Source organism: Mirounga angustirostris, unplaced genomic scaffold, assembly GCF_029215605.1.
Source record: "Mirounga angustirostris isolate CCGP_5_RB_7025 unplaced genomic scaffold, mMirAng1.0.hap1 SCAF_13, whole genome shotgun sequence".
Classification (NCBI taxonomy): Eukaryota; Metazoa; Chordata; class Mammalia; order Carnivora; family Phocidae; genus Mirounga; species Mirounga angustirostris.
In genome coordinates, this window is record NW_026991721.1 from 84,799,055 (window position 1) to 84,813,409 (window position 14,355).

Here is a 14,355-nt window from a genome sequence, read left to right on the forward strand (position 1 = left end):
TCACGTGTGTTCATATTCCTAGCCTCTTACTTCCCTATTTCTGCCCACATCAGTTTTTTTTCCCCAAGATTTGTTTATTTATTTTAGAGAGGATGGGGGAAGGGCAGAGGTAGAGGGAGGGAGAATCTCAAGCAGACTCTGCGTTCAGCACAGAACCCCCATCTCACAACCGAGATTATGACCTGAGTCGAAACCAAGAGTTGGATGCTTGACCAACTGCACCACCCTGGCTCCGCAGCTCATGTTCTAATAACAAAATGCCAAGAAACTAAGGGTGTTCTTCAAAAGTACGGATGAATCTTACTTTGGCCCTTTGTGTCCCTAAAGCTACGTAGCTCTAAGACAAAAGCATTATAATAAGTGAACTATAACAAAGCACTGTAATAAGTGAATCAGGTAAAAACTCCTCGATGAAGGGAATGGGTGCCTCTGCAATGGAAAACCCTGGCAGATGCTACTTCAACCAGGTGACCAGCCTAACATGAGGTCTGTCACTGACAATGACAAGCTGACATATGTGATGTGCTAAGAAGAAAATATCACTACAGTCTTTCTGCCAAAAATATGTCATTTGATTCTAATTGTGGTAAAACAATAAGACAAATTCAAATTCAGAGATACACTTAAACAAATGGCCTAACCTGAAAAAATACCAAGTCATAAAAGATTTTTTTAAAAAGAAGGAATTAGGGAACTGTTGTAGGTCAAATGTAATGTTTCATCCTTTTTAATTAAGAAAACTATAAAGGACGTTATTTGGTCATTTAGAGAGAAAATATCCAAAGTATGATTATTATATTTGTAGTTATATAGGACAGCATCCCTGCTCTTAGGAGAAATAAGCCGGATATTTAGAAGTGAACTGTCATTATGTCCCAACTTACTTTCAAAGGGTATAACAACAACAACAAAAGTATATAAGATGTGCGCGCATGTGCGCACACACACAAACACACACACACACACACAGAGTGAGACAGATAAGGCAAAATCGGAAAACCTTCATAAAGAGTATAAAGGTATTCACTGTTATTTTTTTTCTATAGGTCTAAAATTTTTCAAAAATATGAAACTGGGGGGTGCCTGGGTGGCTCAGTCAGTTAAGTGTCTGCCTTTGGCTCAGGTCATGATCCCAGGACCCTGGGATCTAGCCCCACATCGGGCTCCCTGCTCAGCAGGGGGCATGCTTCTCCCTCTCCTTCTGCTGTTCCCTCTGCTTGTGTGCTCTCTCTCTCACACACATAAATAAAATCTTTAAAAAAAATTTATAAAGCTGGGAGGAAAATACACATAGCTGCTCAAAAGACAGAATGTGATCTTTTAGAAATATACACTGAAGTATTTATAGGAAAAAAAAATACTATCTGTGCTGTTTCCAAACAATCAAGGGTAGGTGGGAGGGGTCCACAGACAATGGGAGAGTGGCTCACAAACTGATGATCGTTACATAGCTGGACCACCGGTACATAAAGGTTAACAGTATTATTTTTCTCTGTGTTTGGACATGTTCATAACTTCCATAAGAAAAAGCTAAAAATTAATCTATCACGGGGGCGCCTGGCTGGCTCCATCAGTAAAGCATGTGATGAGTCTTGATTTCAGGGTCATGAGTTCAAGGCCCATGTTGCACATAGAACTTACTTTAAAAAAAATATTCATATATCACTGGATCATCACCCAGAGATTCTGATTCAGTAGATCTAACGTGGGACTCAGTAATTTTCACTGAACAAACATTCCAGGAGATTCTGATGCATCACCAATATGCTCCACACAGGGTCTCAGTGGAGGAAAACAAAGAGAGGGGGAAAGGTGTGTGCTTAGCTCAGGAAGAGATGCAGTAAGAGGGGCAGAAGAAAGGAGGCAGGCAGGCTAACCTCTGAGGTTTTCTTTTTTTTTTTTTTTTAAGAGGAAGTGTAATAGGAAAGTAATCTGGCCTGAGAAAGGTCTCAGGGCTTTGAACTAGTGGAAAGTCTATGCAGACCCACTGCCCAGGTTCGTCATGGCAGCCTGGTCCACCAGGACCGCTCACCTCAGGCCTCAGACTCGCACTACAGAAGTCAATCCTTCCATGACCCGAGTGGCAAGCGAAAGGAGTCCCTGATCTACTTTAAGAGAGAAGATGTGCTCTGACATTATAAGCCACAGCAGTAAACACAGCCTCCCCACATCAAAACAGCCTTACACAGGGTAATGACATTTCACACCATTATTAGCACAAGGGAATCTGGGGGCCAAATAGCTCCATTTGACACTAACGCAGGAACACAAAGTAGTAAGTTAGACACAGTGTTGCCTTGACGCCCTGAAGGCTCTAAGGTGGTAGAACATGTAAACTTTTTCAATCAACTAGACACAATCAATGCTTAAAAAACCCAAAATCCCCATGGGTAAATGAAGATTTGCCTCTATTAGGAGAAACAATCATGATACTCAACAAGTTAGAAATCACATAAACTATGACATCCAACCACCAACTAACATTGTTTTAATGTGATTATCCTGTACTGACTAGGCAATTCTTATATTTAATCTATGACAAAAAGCAACAAGAGTATACTAGAAGGCAGTGTGTACAGGGTTAAATGCAGGGGTTCAATTTCAGCACCGTCGTTACTAGCAGAGTGGTCTTAGGCAACTTAACCTTTCTGTGCCTCAATTTCCTTATCTTGTTGTGAGGATGAAATGATATGATATATGGAACACACAAAAAGCTTAGAGCAGAACCTGATGTACAGTAAGCAGCGCACAGCATGTAAGTGCGCTAGCTCTAATTATGATGCTAAAGTTGCTGAAGTCTTGAGCTGAGGAGCCTCACACAAACTATATATACAACTATCGTTATCATACAGAAATCTGTAATTTGTAAAACCTCAATTTTATATGTACAATTGCAACACCGGAAAAAATTTTACAACAGCCATTTTATTACTAGATATACAGTCTATAGAAACAATAAACTGAGTTTTAAAAAAATACAATGGAATACTATATATCAGGTTAAAAATGAATGAAATCTACTTGTATCACACCTTAGACACACCCAAATGATGTAAAGTAAAAGTAAGTTGTAAAAGGTCAAGCACAGAATGATACCATTCATGTAAGCTTGCAAACAGAAAAACAAATGGTCTACAGATACATATGTATATAGCAGAAGTATAAAAACATGCATGAGACAGAGGGAAGGTGGGGGGGGGAAACAGGTGATGGGGATTAAAGAGTACAGTTATCATGATGAGTGTTGAGTAATGTATAGAATTGTTGAATCACTAATACAGTATTATGTTAACTACGCTGAAATTAAAATTTAAAAATTAGTAAAAAATAAAGAAGCTACTGGAACTTGGGTTCTTTCCCCCCAAAAAACAAAACACATGCATGAGAATAACATGCCAACAAGAGGGCAGTGGTTACCTTGAGAGCAAGGGAGGGAAGAAAGGAGGAAAAGGGAAGGAAGGATGGGGCTTTGGCACATTTAATACCTTTATGAAAAAATAACATGGAGATGAAGCAAACCTGGCAAAATGTTGAAGAACTTACATCAGGATGATGAGTACTGAGTGACCATCATATTGTGTTATCTTCTCAGTATGCTTCAAATACTGTATTTCAGAATTAAATTTAAAATCAAAAGTTTTAAAATGCCACTGATTTAATAATTAACTCCATGCTACACCAATCCTTAGCTATTCCATGGCTGAGTCAATCTGTCTGACCTCTGAAAACCAGAAGAGAATTAACACCCCTGAATTTGACAAGAAACTAAAATGTAAAAATAAAAAAACGAAAGAATACTCTTTGAGTCGTCAACTGCAATTCTAACAACATACCCTAAGGAAATAATTCAGTAAACAAAGATATTTATTGCAGTGTTAATATCAAAAATTAGAACCAACCTAAATGCCCATCAAGAGGGAATTAGTTAGGCGCCTGGGTGGCTCAGTTGGTTAAGCAACTGCCTTCGGCTCAGGTCATGATCCCAGGGTCCTGGGATCGAGTCCCGCATCGGGCTCCCTGCTCTGAGGGGAGCCTGCTTCTCCCTCTCCCACTCCCCCTGCTTGTGTTCCCTCTCTCGCTGTCTCTCTCTCTGTCGGATAAATAAATAAAAATCTTTAAAAAATTTAAAAAAAAAAAAAAAGAGGGAATTAGTTAAATGATGTTAGCTATATACAATGGAATACCAAAAGATCACAGGAAATATGGTTTGTGTCTATATTTAACATGGAAAAACTTCCATAGTGATTAAATCGGTTAAGAATCCGACTCTTGATCTTAGCTCAGGTCTCAATCTTTGGGTCATGAGTTCAAGCCCTGTGTTGGTCTCCACACTGAGCATGGAGCCTACTTAAAAATAAAAATAAAAATCATTAAACAAATAAATAGAGCAAGAAACACACCCCATATCCCTACCCCTCCTCCTTCATCCTGGTTAACTCCTTAAGGTCAAGTTTGTCTTTTATTCAAAGATATATAACTCCCTAAGAGTAGCACATAATAGATGTTCAAATGTCAACTGAAAAAAAAAAAAAGCAATAAACAGGAGAGCAAACGTAGTATGACCCCATTTAGGGGAAAAAAAAATTCATTTAAAAGCACACATACTTCCATATGTGTCCAAAGAAAAAAGTCTTATATACACACCAAAATGTTGATCATGGTGCAGAAACTGGAAATGATTATTTTTGCTTCCCCTATCTTTCTTCTATTGAAAATAAGCTTTTTGGGACTGGGTGGGCGGCTCAGCCGGTTAAGCGTCTGCCTTCGGCTCAGGTCATGATCCCAGGATACCGGGATCGAGCCCCACATCGGGCTCCCTGCTCAGTGGGGAACCTGCTTCTCCCTCTGCCCCTCCCCTCCAGTTGTATGCTCGCTCTCTCAAATAAATAAATAAAATCTTAAAAAAAAAAAAAAAAAGAAAGAAAGAAAAGAAGCTTTTTAAACAAGCAAACTAAAGAGGAACACATTTCAATCCCAACATCAGGTCTGTCATTTCATTGCTACTTTTTGACATTTGCTACATTCATCAGAAGCTTCTAAGAAAAAAAAAAGAAGAAAAGAAAAACCAGACTTAGGCAGATCAGTATTACTCTGTTTTACAGAAGAACACTGAAAATGGTTTGGTGTCAGTTTAGAATTTTACCCAAGTTTATAACAATCTTCAATCTAATCATTTGGGCTATAAAAGATGATGGCCATAATTTCCCAAGTCACTGGACACAGAAGGTTATATTGTTTTCACTGTTTAAGAAACTGATCAAGGAATATGGCAATTTAACAAAACCTAGTAACTTATGATTTCCTTTAAAGCTGCACTTAGGATCTATCTCCAACCTCTACCCATGCCCTATGATTCTGTCTCTCTTTCATACCATCTCCCCCAAGCAGAGCCATGACAGCCATCCGATTTTAGAGCTTTTCTAGAGTTGCTAAAATTCCTTTTAAAAATAACAAAGGTCGTGTACCCACTTGGGAAAGCCCTCAACACCGACACTCACACATATTTTTTAAAAACCTACTGCAAAAGTACTCTCCAGCTGCAGATAGAAGACTGTGTCAGTTATGGGGCTCTGGAAGCTGTAACCAGGTGGGGGAAGAAAGCCTTCTGTAACGGGAGGGAGCCAAGAGAATCAACCTGATCACCGAATGCAAATATCTGTGAGGTTTGGTGGCCATCTCTGGCAGGTATCTCAGAGGTAAACAGGGCTCTGAAGTTAAAGACCCAGGATAATTCTCACGAGCAGAAACGCTCAAGGGCCCACGCTGGGGACAGGGTGAACTGTTGATGGGCTGTCATGAATTCAAAGGCAGAAGATGAGTAGCTAACGCCTGCAATGGATCATCAGACCCCGAGGTGCAGGTGTTGAAGGTGGCACCCCAAAACCTCTGAGAATGAGAACTGTCTTTGGCAGTCCTCACATCACAGTCACACTCTCTGTCCAGATCGCCACCCAAAAATAACCCAAAACAAAAACAGTCATAGGCTCTCAAAGCTCTCTTCTTTTAGTACAGGAGCCAGCCTACATAGAAATGTCAGAGATGACTAACTCCTTCCCCCAAAATACCAGCAGTTTTGCTTCTTCACACATCACCCAACTCCACCCTACTTGGATCATCCTATCTACCTACCTACCTACCTACCTACCTACCTATCATCTATGTACATTTTTAGAGATAAACAGGAGTCAGTGAGTAGTAGTAACCTAAGATATAACGTCATTTTGAGAGAGACTGAACTGAAACAGCAGGTGAAAAGTCACACTGACGGGTAGTTAAGCATCAAAAGAGGGCAGAGCTGAGTGACATGAACACAGATGTCCACAGGCAGTGTGACACAGACTGGATGCAAGCACACTAGCAACCTAAATTCATTCTCAAACTGCTTTCCAAGCATGCTAACCAGGACATCCCTCTCTCCACTCAACCTAGCAAAAACAACGACAAACAAAATGAGTGCCTGAGGACATAGGTAAGAACCCTGGGACACCCAAACCAATTAATATGGGCGACCCAACCAATACAGACAGATTCTGTTTTCCCCAGTTCCCATCTCCTCACCTTCTGGCCTGCCTACCTACCTATGCTTTGGGTTTGCTAGGCTGTAATTATCTTTTTTACTCTTATTTTTTTAAGTAAGTTCTACACCCAACATGGGGATCAAACTCACAACCCCGAGATCAAGAGTTGCATGCTCCAGAGACTGAGCCAGCCAGGCACCCCATTAGCTAGTTATCTTCAAGGGGGTCTCAGGGCTAAAGCAAACCATACTTCTACCATCACTTTATTCCAACTTGTGGTATTCATCTTAATATGTACAAAAAGACTTACTATGATTACTTCTGGTGAATAAAATGTACAGGACTCTTACTTTTTTCTGCATCCATGTTTAGTAGTTTGTATGTTAAAAGAATTGTGTATGGTTGTGCAACTCACTGAATATACTACAAACCATTAAACTATGTACTTTAAAATGGGTGAATTATATAGAATGTGAATTATATCTCAACAAACTTGTTGAGCAGAGACTGACTGGGGAGCCTGGGTGGCTCAGTTGGTTGAGCATCCGACTCCTGATTTCAGCTCAGGTCACGATCTCAGGGTCATGAGATCAAGCCCCACATCAGGCTCTGTGCTGGACGTGTAGGCCAGTCCTCAGGATTCTCTCTCTCCCTCTGCCTCTGCCCCTCCCCACCTCTTCCTTGCACTCTCTCTCTTTCTCAAAAAAAACCAAAGACTGATTATTTACAGGAGATACTGAGCAAATAAGTATACTGAGGATAATGGAATTGGAGGCATCAATATGAGCTACTGCTTCTAATATACACATGTAGCTATAGAAATATGGATTTATGTGTACATGTATATATATGTGTGTGTGTGTGTGTGTGTGTGTGTTTCTTAGTACAGCAAATACACATAATGCCCAGACTTGGTTTCCAAATACCATTCTCCACTGAAAGAAACCAGGGCTTCCTGGAGAAATGGTAGACTCCAGGGGTAGAATCGGGAAAATCCAGGATCAGCCTGGATCCTCTTTTTGTCAGATCTGGACAATGTCCATAAGGAAATAAGCGAATGCAGACACCATCTTAGTTGATAAAAAAGTTACCACGGGTAATGGAACAAACGGACATCCTACAACTCCTAATATCATGCAGCAAGAAGAACACATGTGTGGTAGTCTCCTCATAAATGCATAAATCAAAAGAATCGTAAGGGGTGCCTGCCTGGCTCAGTCTGACTCTTGATCTCAGGGTCATGAGTTTAACCCCCGTGTTCGGCATGGAGCCTACTTTAAAAAAAAAAAAAAAAAAAGGATAAGACAAACCCAAATTGCAAGGTATTTCCACAAAGTAATTTGTACTCTTTAAAAATGTCAAGACTGGGGCGCCTGGGTGGCTCAGCCATTAAGCATCTGCCCTCGGCTCAGGTCATGATCCCAGAGTCCTGGGATCGAGCCCCACATTGGACTCCCTGCTCAGCCGGGAAGCCTGCTTCTCCCTCTCCCACTCCCACTGCTTGTGTTCCCTCTCTCGCTGTCTCTCTCTCTGTCAAATAAATAAATAAAATCTTAAAAAAAAAAAAAAGTCAAGGTCATGAAAGACAAGGAGAGACTAGATACATGTGTGATCTTGAATTAGGTCCTGGCATTATTGGGTAAAAGACGAAACTTGAATAGGGTCTGCAGATTAGATTCAGACCAATGATAATTTCCTGATTTTGATGATGTGGTTATATAGGAGAATGTCCTTGGTTCTAGAAAATCTACACTGAAGTACTAGAAGATAAAAAGACAACAACTTTTTTTTTTTTGAAGATTTTATTTATTTATTTGACAGACAGACACAGGGAGAGAGGGAACACAAGCAGAGGGAGTGGGAGAGGGAGAAGCAGGCTTCCCGCCGAGCAGGGAGCCCGATGCAGGGCCTGATCCCAGGACCCCGGGACCATGACCTGAGCCGAAGGCAGGTGCCCAACAACTGAGCCACCCAGGCGCCCCAAAAGACTCAAACGCAAAATCCCAGCAATGGAGGGCAAGGGTTGAGGGCGTTGGGGGAGCGAATACAGTTAATTTTACCATATTGGTCAAATGGTAACAGTTGGAAAATCTGAAATCTGAGGACAGAGTATACGGGAACTCTTTGTACAATTTTTCTAACCATTTTGTAAACTTGAAATTATTTTTAAATTATTCTTAATTTTAAAAGGCAAAAGCAACTCTAAAAGACTATCACCAAAATGCTTTCTAAGAATATGGAAAAAAGAAAGTGGTGCTAATTATTAACGAAGGTCAGTTCTACCTGGGTGCTCTAAGGGGAGATAGGATGGGGACAGCAGAGGGACATTAAAATCTACTTCTTAAGGGGAACCTAGGTGGCTCAGTTGGTGAAGCATCTGCCTTCAACTCAGATCATGATTCCAGGGTCCTGGGAAACTCTGCTTAGCGGGGAGTCTGCTTTTCCCTCTCCCTCTGCCCCCACACCTGCTTGTGCTCTCTCTCGCTCTCGCTCTCTCTCTCAAATAAATAAAAATCTTAAAAAATAATTAATGAGGGGCGCCTGGGTGGCTCAGTTGGTTGAGCAACTGCCTTCGGCTCAGGTCATGATCCTGGAGTCCCAGGATCGAGTCCCGCATCGGGGTCCCTGCTCTGCGGGGAGTCTGCTTCTCCCTCTGACCCTCCCCCCTCTCATGTGCTCTCTCTCTCTCTCATTCTCTCTCTCAAATAAATAAATAAAATAAAATCTTTAAAAAATAATAATAATTAATGAAATCTACTTCCTAATTGATGACAAGGAAGAATTGGCAGTATTTCTGTCCTGCTACCTCCCTTAAACTCAGTCACCTGGTCCCTTACTAGCTTAGCCTCAGGCAACTGTATATATTTTAGACCACCAGTGGATGGCTCTACTTACTGGCTAAGAAGTTGTCCGAATGGATAGTGGTGTAAACACAAAAAAATTGTCTGAATTAAACATCAAAGACCATATAATACTTTATTCAGTGACCACATGCAAATAAAGTACTGAATAGATGTTCAAACTGTCTTTCATGCATTTAATTAACAACACTATCATTTCACTGTTTGGTTCTTTTTTTTTTTAAGATTTTATTTATGTATTTGACAGAGAGAGACACAGTGAGAGGGAACACAAGCAGAGGGAGTGGGAGAGGGAGAAGCAGACTCCCCACCGAGCGGGAGCCCGATGTGGGGCTCAATCCCACGACCCCGGGATCATGACCTGAGTCGAAGGCAGACACTTAACGACTGAGCCACCGAGGCGCCCCACACTGTTTGGTTCTTAAGACTGAAAAATTCAAACTACATATAGCATATTGGAAAATAAAGCAGGAGAATGACTGTTGCCGTGTACCAGCTACAGTAAGCAGTCTTGACTTATAATTATTAAAAAGGGCATCCTGTTCTAGACACTGTCACTGTACTGGAGGACAAAGAGGGCTAAAGCAGGGTCCCTGGTTTCACAGTGTTTACAGAAAAGTTGGAGGAAGATACAGAAACAGATCATTACTGTACATACAGGGTGACAGATGCAATGGCAGCAATGGGAGAATTTCAGAAATCTGCCTATCTGGATAGAAAATATAACCAGGAGGAAAAGTTTTCTTTAAAGGAGGCAGCCCCTCTCCTAGGTGGCTCAGCTGAGCGTCCGACTCTTGATTTCCGCTCAGGTCGTGATCCTGGCATCATGAGATCAAGCCCCCCATTGGGTTCTGTGCTTGGGGGGGGGCGGAGTCTGCTTGAGATTCTCTTCCTCTGCCCCTCCCCCATCCACCCCACTCCTGTACTGGCTCACGCCTCTCTCTCAAATAAATCTTTTAAAAATAAAGGAAGGCAGCCCCTGAAGTAAGCCTTGAAGGGAGAACTTCCCAAGCAAAGGAAGTAGAGGAAAGGCTTTCCAACAATGACACTTGGATGGTGAGTGGCCAGGAGCCACGAGATGCCCACGGTGACGAGGGGCAGCACACAGAGCAGGGGGTGACAGACAACCAGGAAGGCCTGAGCAAGGGACACATGGAGTTTTTAACCTAAACTAGGGAGCTTAATTCAACCTATCTTTCAGGTGAAGAAGAGCTCCTAAAGGCTTTTACATGCAGGAAAAATAATTCAATCTTCATTTGAGGTCAGAGGGCAACAGACAACAGAACGGAGAAGCACCCAAGGAGGCCACTGTCACCGTTCAGGCAGGAAAGGATGAACGGGCAGGGACCAGAGCAGCTGGAATCCAATGGGAGGAAAAGGATATAAGCCAGACGTTCCCAACTTCCGAGTCACAGCACCCTTGAGTGTCTCAGTAATATTTTCATAGCACTTCCAAGCCAAAAGAATAACCAAAAGCTAGGTAGTTAAGTCCAACTACCTAGTAAGTCCTCGTGTCTTAACCCCTTAGTGCTTGCTGGGCACCGCACAATGCCTCCAACATTGCAATCGACTGAACACCATCACCCTTCCTTCTCCTCCTCCAGTTATGTTGGCGTGACGCTGGCTCTTTAACCCGGGAACCACTAAGATAACAGTCCAGAAATTCAGGAGGTCACTGAAAGGAATGGAGCCATAGGATGTTGAAACTGTGAATACCTCCAGCTAGTAATTCATGGGATGTCTGAGAGATGTCTCCTTTGAAAATCAAAAATATCCCACAATGCTCATGCCCTGAGTTTGCGCCAATGCCCCAGGGCGGCTCGGTGTGCAGTTTGGGAACCATGCAGAGAAGCCATTTTGAAGAGGTACGAATCAGGCTTGAAAACTGACTGGATGTGGGGAGATAAAGGTCTCCCAGATCTCCAGATCAGAGTTGTGTGTGAGGAGTGGAGCCATGACAGCCTATAGGAGGGGGGCAGACCAGGCTGCAAAGTCTTCGGGGGAAACAATGCGAAGGGAAAAATGACAGCAAGTACTCTCTATCTAGTCTACAAACACTCAAAAATACTCTCTTGCTTCACTTAGTTCATGGATTTTATAGAGAGTGAATGAAACCTCATACCCGGAGATTTCCACGAGCCAAATGGAATGGGAGAACATCCTTAAACCACACCAAAGGTTTCCAGGTCTCACACTATGAATGCATGATGCTCCATTTTAAAGTAAATGGTGGTAAGCATCTGCAGAGTCTCTTTTCCCCCTACTGAATACTTTAAACAGTAATTGCTACATGTTTTAAACACTGTTTATTTAGTGCTGATTCTTCCTTATTTTGATACCTGTGAGAATGAGAAAAGCAACTTACTCCATTTTAGGAAAGGTTTTAATGAAGGGAGGAAGTAGAGCGAGTTAAATTAATGGTTAAAATTAAATACTTCTACGAACTACCCAAAATGCCTATGTTGATGCTATATCTATGTTAATCCTATCATGGATCATCAAAAATCAATTATTTTGATCTTTTAAGCTTCTACGACCACGTTTGTTCCTCAGTCACCCAGGATATGGATGTCTCCGTGACACGTAGTTGGGATGACGAATGCATTAACTAGAGAAGCGTTTGAAGCAACAACTGTTTCTGGGTAAAAACTCCTTGCTCAGTTTTAGTCAAGTTAGCTTTATTAACACCAACCACAGGGTCAGAAAGCCCGGTAGCCGTTGTGGGCCCTTCAGAACGGCAGGCAGCACAGGGCCTAGCCCTGGCCTCCCTTATCGTGTGCTCAGGCAGCTGAGTCACTTCTCCTGAAAACTCCCCTGAGTCTGGTCTCGCTAGCAATACAGGATCTCAGTACCTTGCCAAATGTGTATAGAAGGAAGTAAGAGGAACAGAAGACTCCAGTCCTCAGGCTGCTCAGTACAACTCACTACTACGACTATAAAATGGGAATTTCAAACGTCAATGTGAGGCAAAGCTGGGCTGCTCTCAGGGCAGCACTCTGACTCACTCCGTGCAAAAAGCTCATCCTTAAAAGACAGAGGATGCCCACAATGCGAGAGGTCATGACCATCAAAGACAAGTCAACCATCGACCCTAGGAAGCAGGAAATATTCAAAAGAGAAGTCCCACAATACATTCCTGCAGCCGTTGGCTTCTTAACTAATGTAGAGGCCAGAGAAAATTAAATTTAAAAATGAGCAACCTCCACTTCCTGGAGGTTCCTGTAACCAAGAGCATCTACGGGACACTCACCAAGACACTTGAAAGGTATCACGATGTGTGTCTTGCACTGCTTTTTGTCCCTCCGGCACCAATTGTCGACACTGACAGGCTCATTTGCTTCCATCACGTTTGTGATCTGTAGCTCTGGATACATCTGCAAAGAAAAGAAAACACACGCACAGTAAGTGGACTTTATCCATAATAAATGGACATTCATTTGCAAGTAAGGATGCCTCATGTCAGTGTCATCATTATGCTCTATAAATCTCAACTTCACTTTGCTACTCCTGGTTCTAACTGAACTCATCGAGTAAAAATATACTGTAACTATTAGTTTTCTTTTGACAGGTAGATTTCTGACCACTTCTAATGCATTCTCTTAAAAAAAAAAAAAAGTGGGGAGGAGGAATCTTTATTTAAGTTAGGACATACAAAAGCAGCAAGCTCTCAAGCCCAAAATAAATCTATTCGGTATCATGTCCACTTGTAGGGTGCGTGTAAACAGCTGAGAAGAAAAACATATTAAAAGGCAAGTCCACGGAAAATGTCTGCTGATGAAATTAGAGAATAATACTTTAACCCTGGCCCTCTACACTAATCTTGGTAAGAAGTTAAAACATCTCCTATCCCTTTCTAGGTCACGTTTTGACCCAAAAGGTAAGTTGAGTCAGACCTGAGATTATCATTTACGATACTGGTGGCTTTCTATCAGCAAGTCCAAAGCCAAGAGAACCAGGCTTTACTAGCACGCACATGACATGTTTGGCTTCACATCCTCCCATAATAAGTGGGAAGCCAAGAGAACCAGGCTCTACTCTACAGTGTTCCCGTACAAGCTTACACACCCGTTTACGAGTACGGTTCCGCACTGTTCCCTCCTGGAAGAACCAAGAGCTCGCAGCGCACACAGGCAAAGCTTCTGACAAGTCTCAGTCATGTCATATATATTTATTTTATTTTTAAAGATTTTATTTATTTATTTAACAGAGAGAGCACAAGTAGGCAGAGAGGCAGGCAGAGGGAGAGGGAGAAGCAGGCTCTCCCGCTGAGCAGGGAGCCCGACGCAGGGCTCGATCCCAGGACTCTGGGATCATGACCTGAGCCAAAGGCAGCTGCTTAACCAACTGAGCCACCCAGGAGCCCCAAGTCATATATATTTAGAAATAAAGGCCCGGTGCTCCATCATTAGCAACTTGGCCTTCTAAGGTAATGGGGTTCAAGCCTGACCCAGGAAAAAAGTCATTTCCACGTTCTGGCAACACTCTTACCTCTTGACAGTACTGAAGAACTTCTTCTTTTGTTCCAAAGCAGCTCTTAGTGCCTGTTGGGTCCGGTTCCCATTTCCCAGTCTGAATGTTTACATGCATATTTAACTTCCCACAAAACATTGCAATTTGAGGCTCAGCGACAGCAAATCCTGTTCCAGCATTGGCTGCAAGAGCCTACGGAAGGGAGAGAAAAAATCCACGTTTACTCCAAAAAAGCTGGCAGAAAGGCACAGTCATCCAATGGTTTGTAACAGAACTCATCTTTTAAAACTTCATTATTTATTATTTTCATCTTCATAAACAAATCCTTTTCCCAGGAGTTAGGCCAGAAAAAACAATGACCGTTGGACTTACATGATCAAAGCAAAAGGTCAATGGAAAATCTAACCCCCACTCCCCACCTGGATACTTCTGATTTGGGAGCCTATAATCCAACTGTGATCTGCTCTAATACAAGCACATCGACTTCCCATTCCTTACTGTAGTAA

At 42.2% G+C, this 14,355-nt stretch overlaps 1 protein-coding gene across 4 annotated transcripts in view; it reads right to left on the reverse strand.

The window, feature by feature from the left end:
• APLP2 (amyloid beta precursor like protein 2) overlaps nucleotides 1-14,355 on the reverse strand; it is an 85,685-nt gene that overhangs the window by 23,900 nt on the left and 47,430 nt on the right. For all 4 annotated transcript variants that reach the window (XM_045894691.3, XM_064577225.1, XM_045894690.3 and 1 more), the window contains exons 2-3: nucleotides 13,868-14,041; nucleotides 12,630-12,753 (exon numbers count right to left, since the gene is read on the reverse strand). In XM_045894691.3, coding sequence (XP_045750647.1) covers nucleotides 12,630-12,753; nucleotides 13,868-14,041 — 298 coding nt within the window. The remainder of the gene's footprint in view (nucleotides 1-12,629; nucleotides 12,754-13,867; nucleotides 14,042-14,355) is intronic.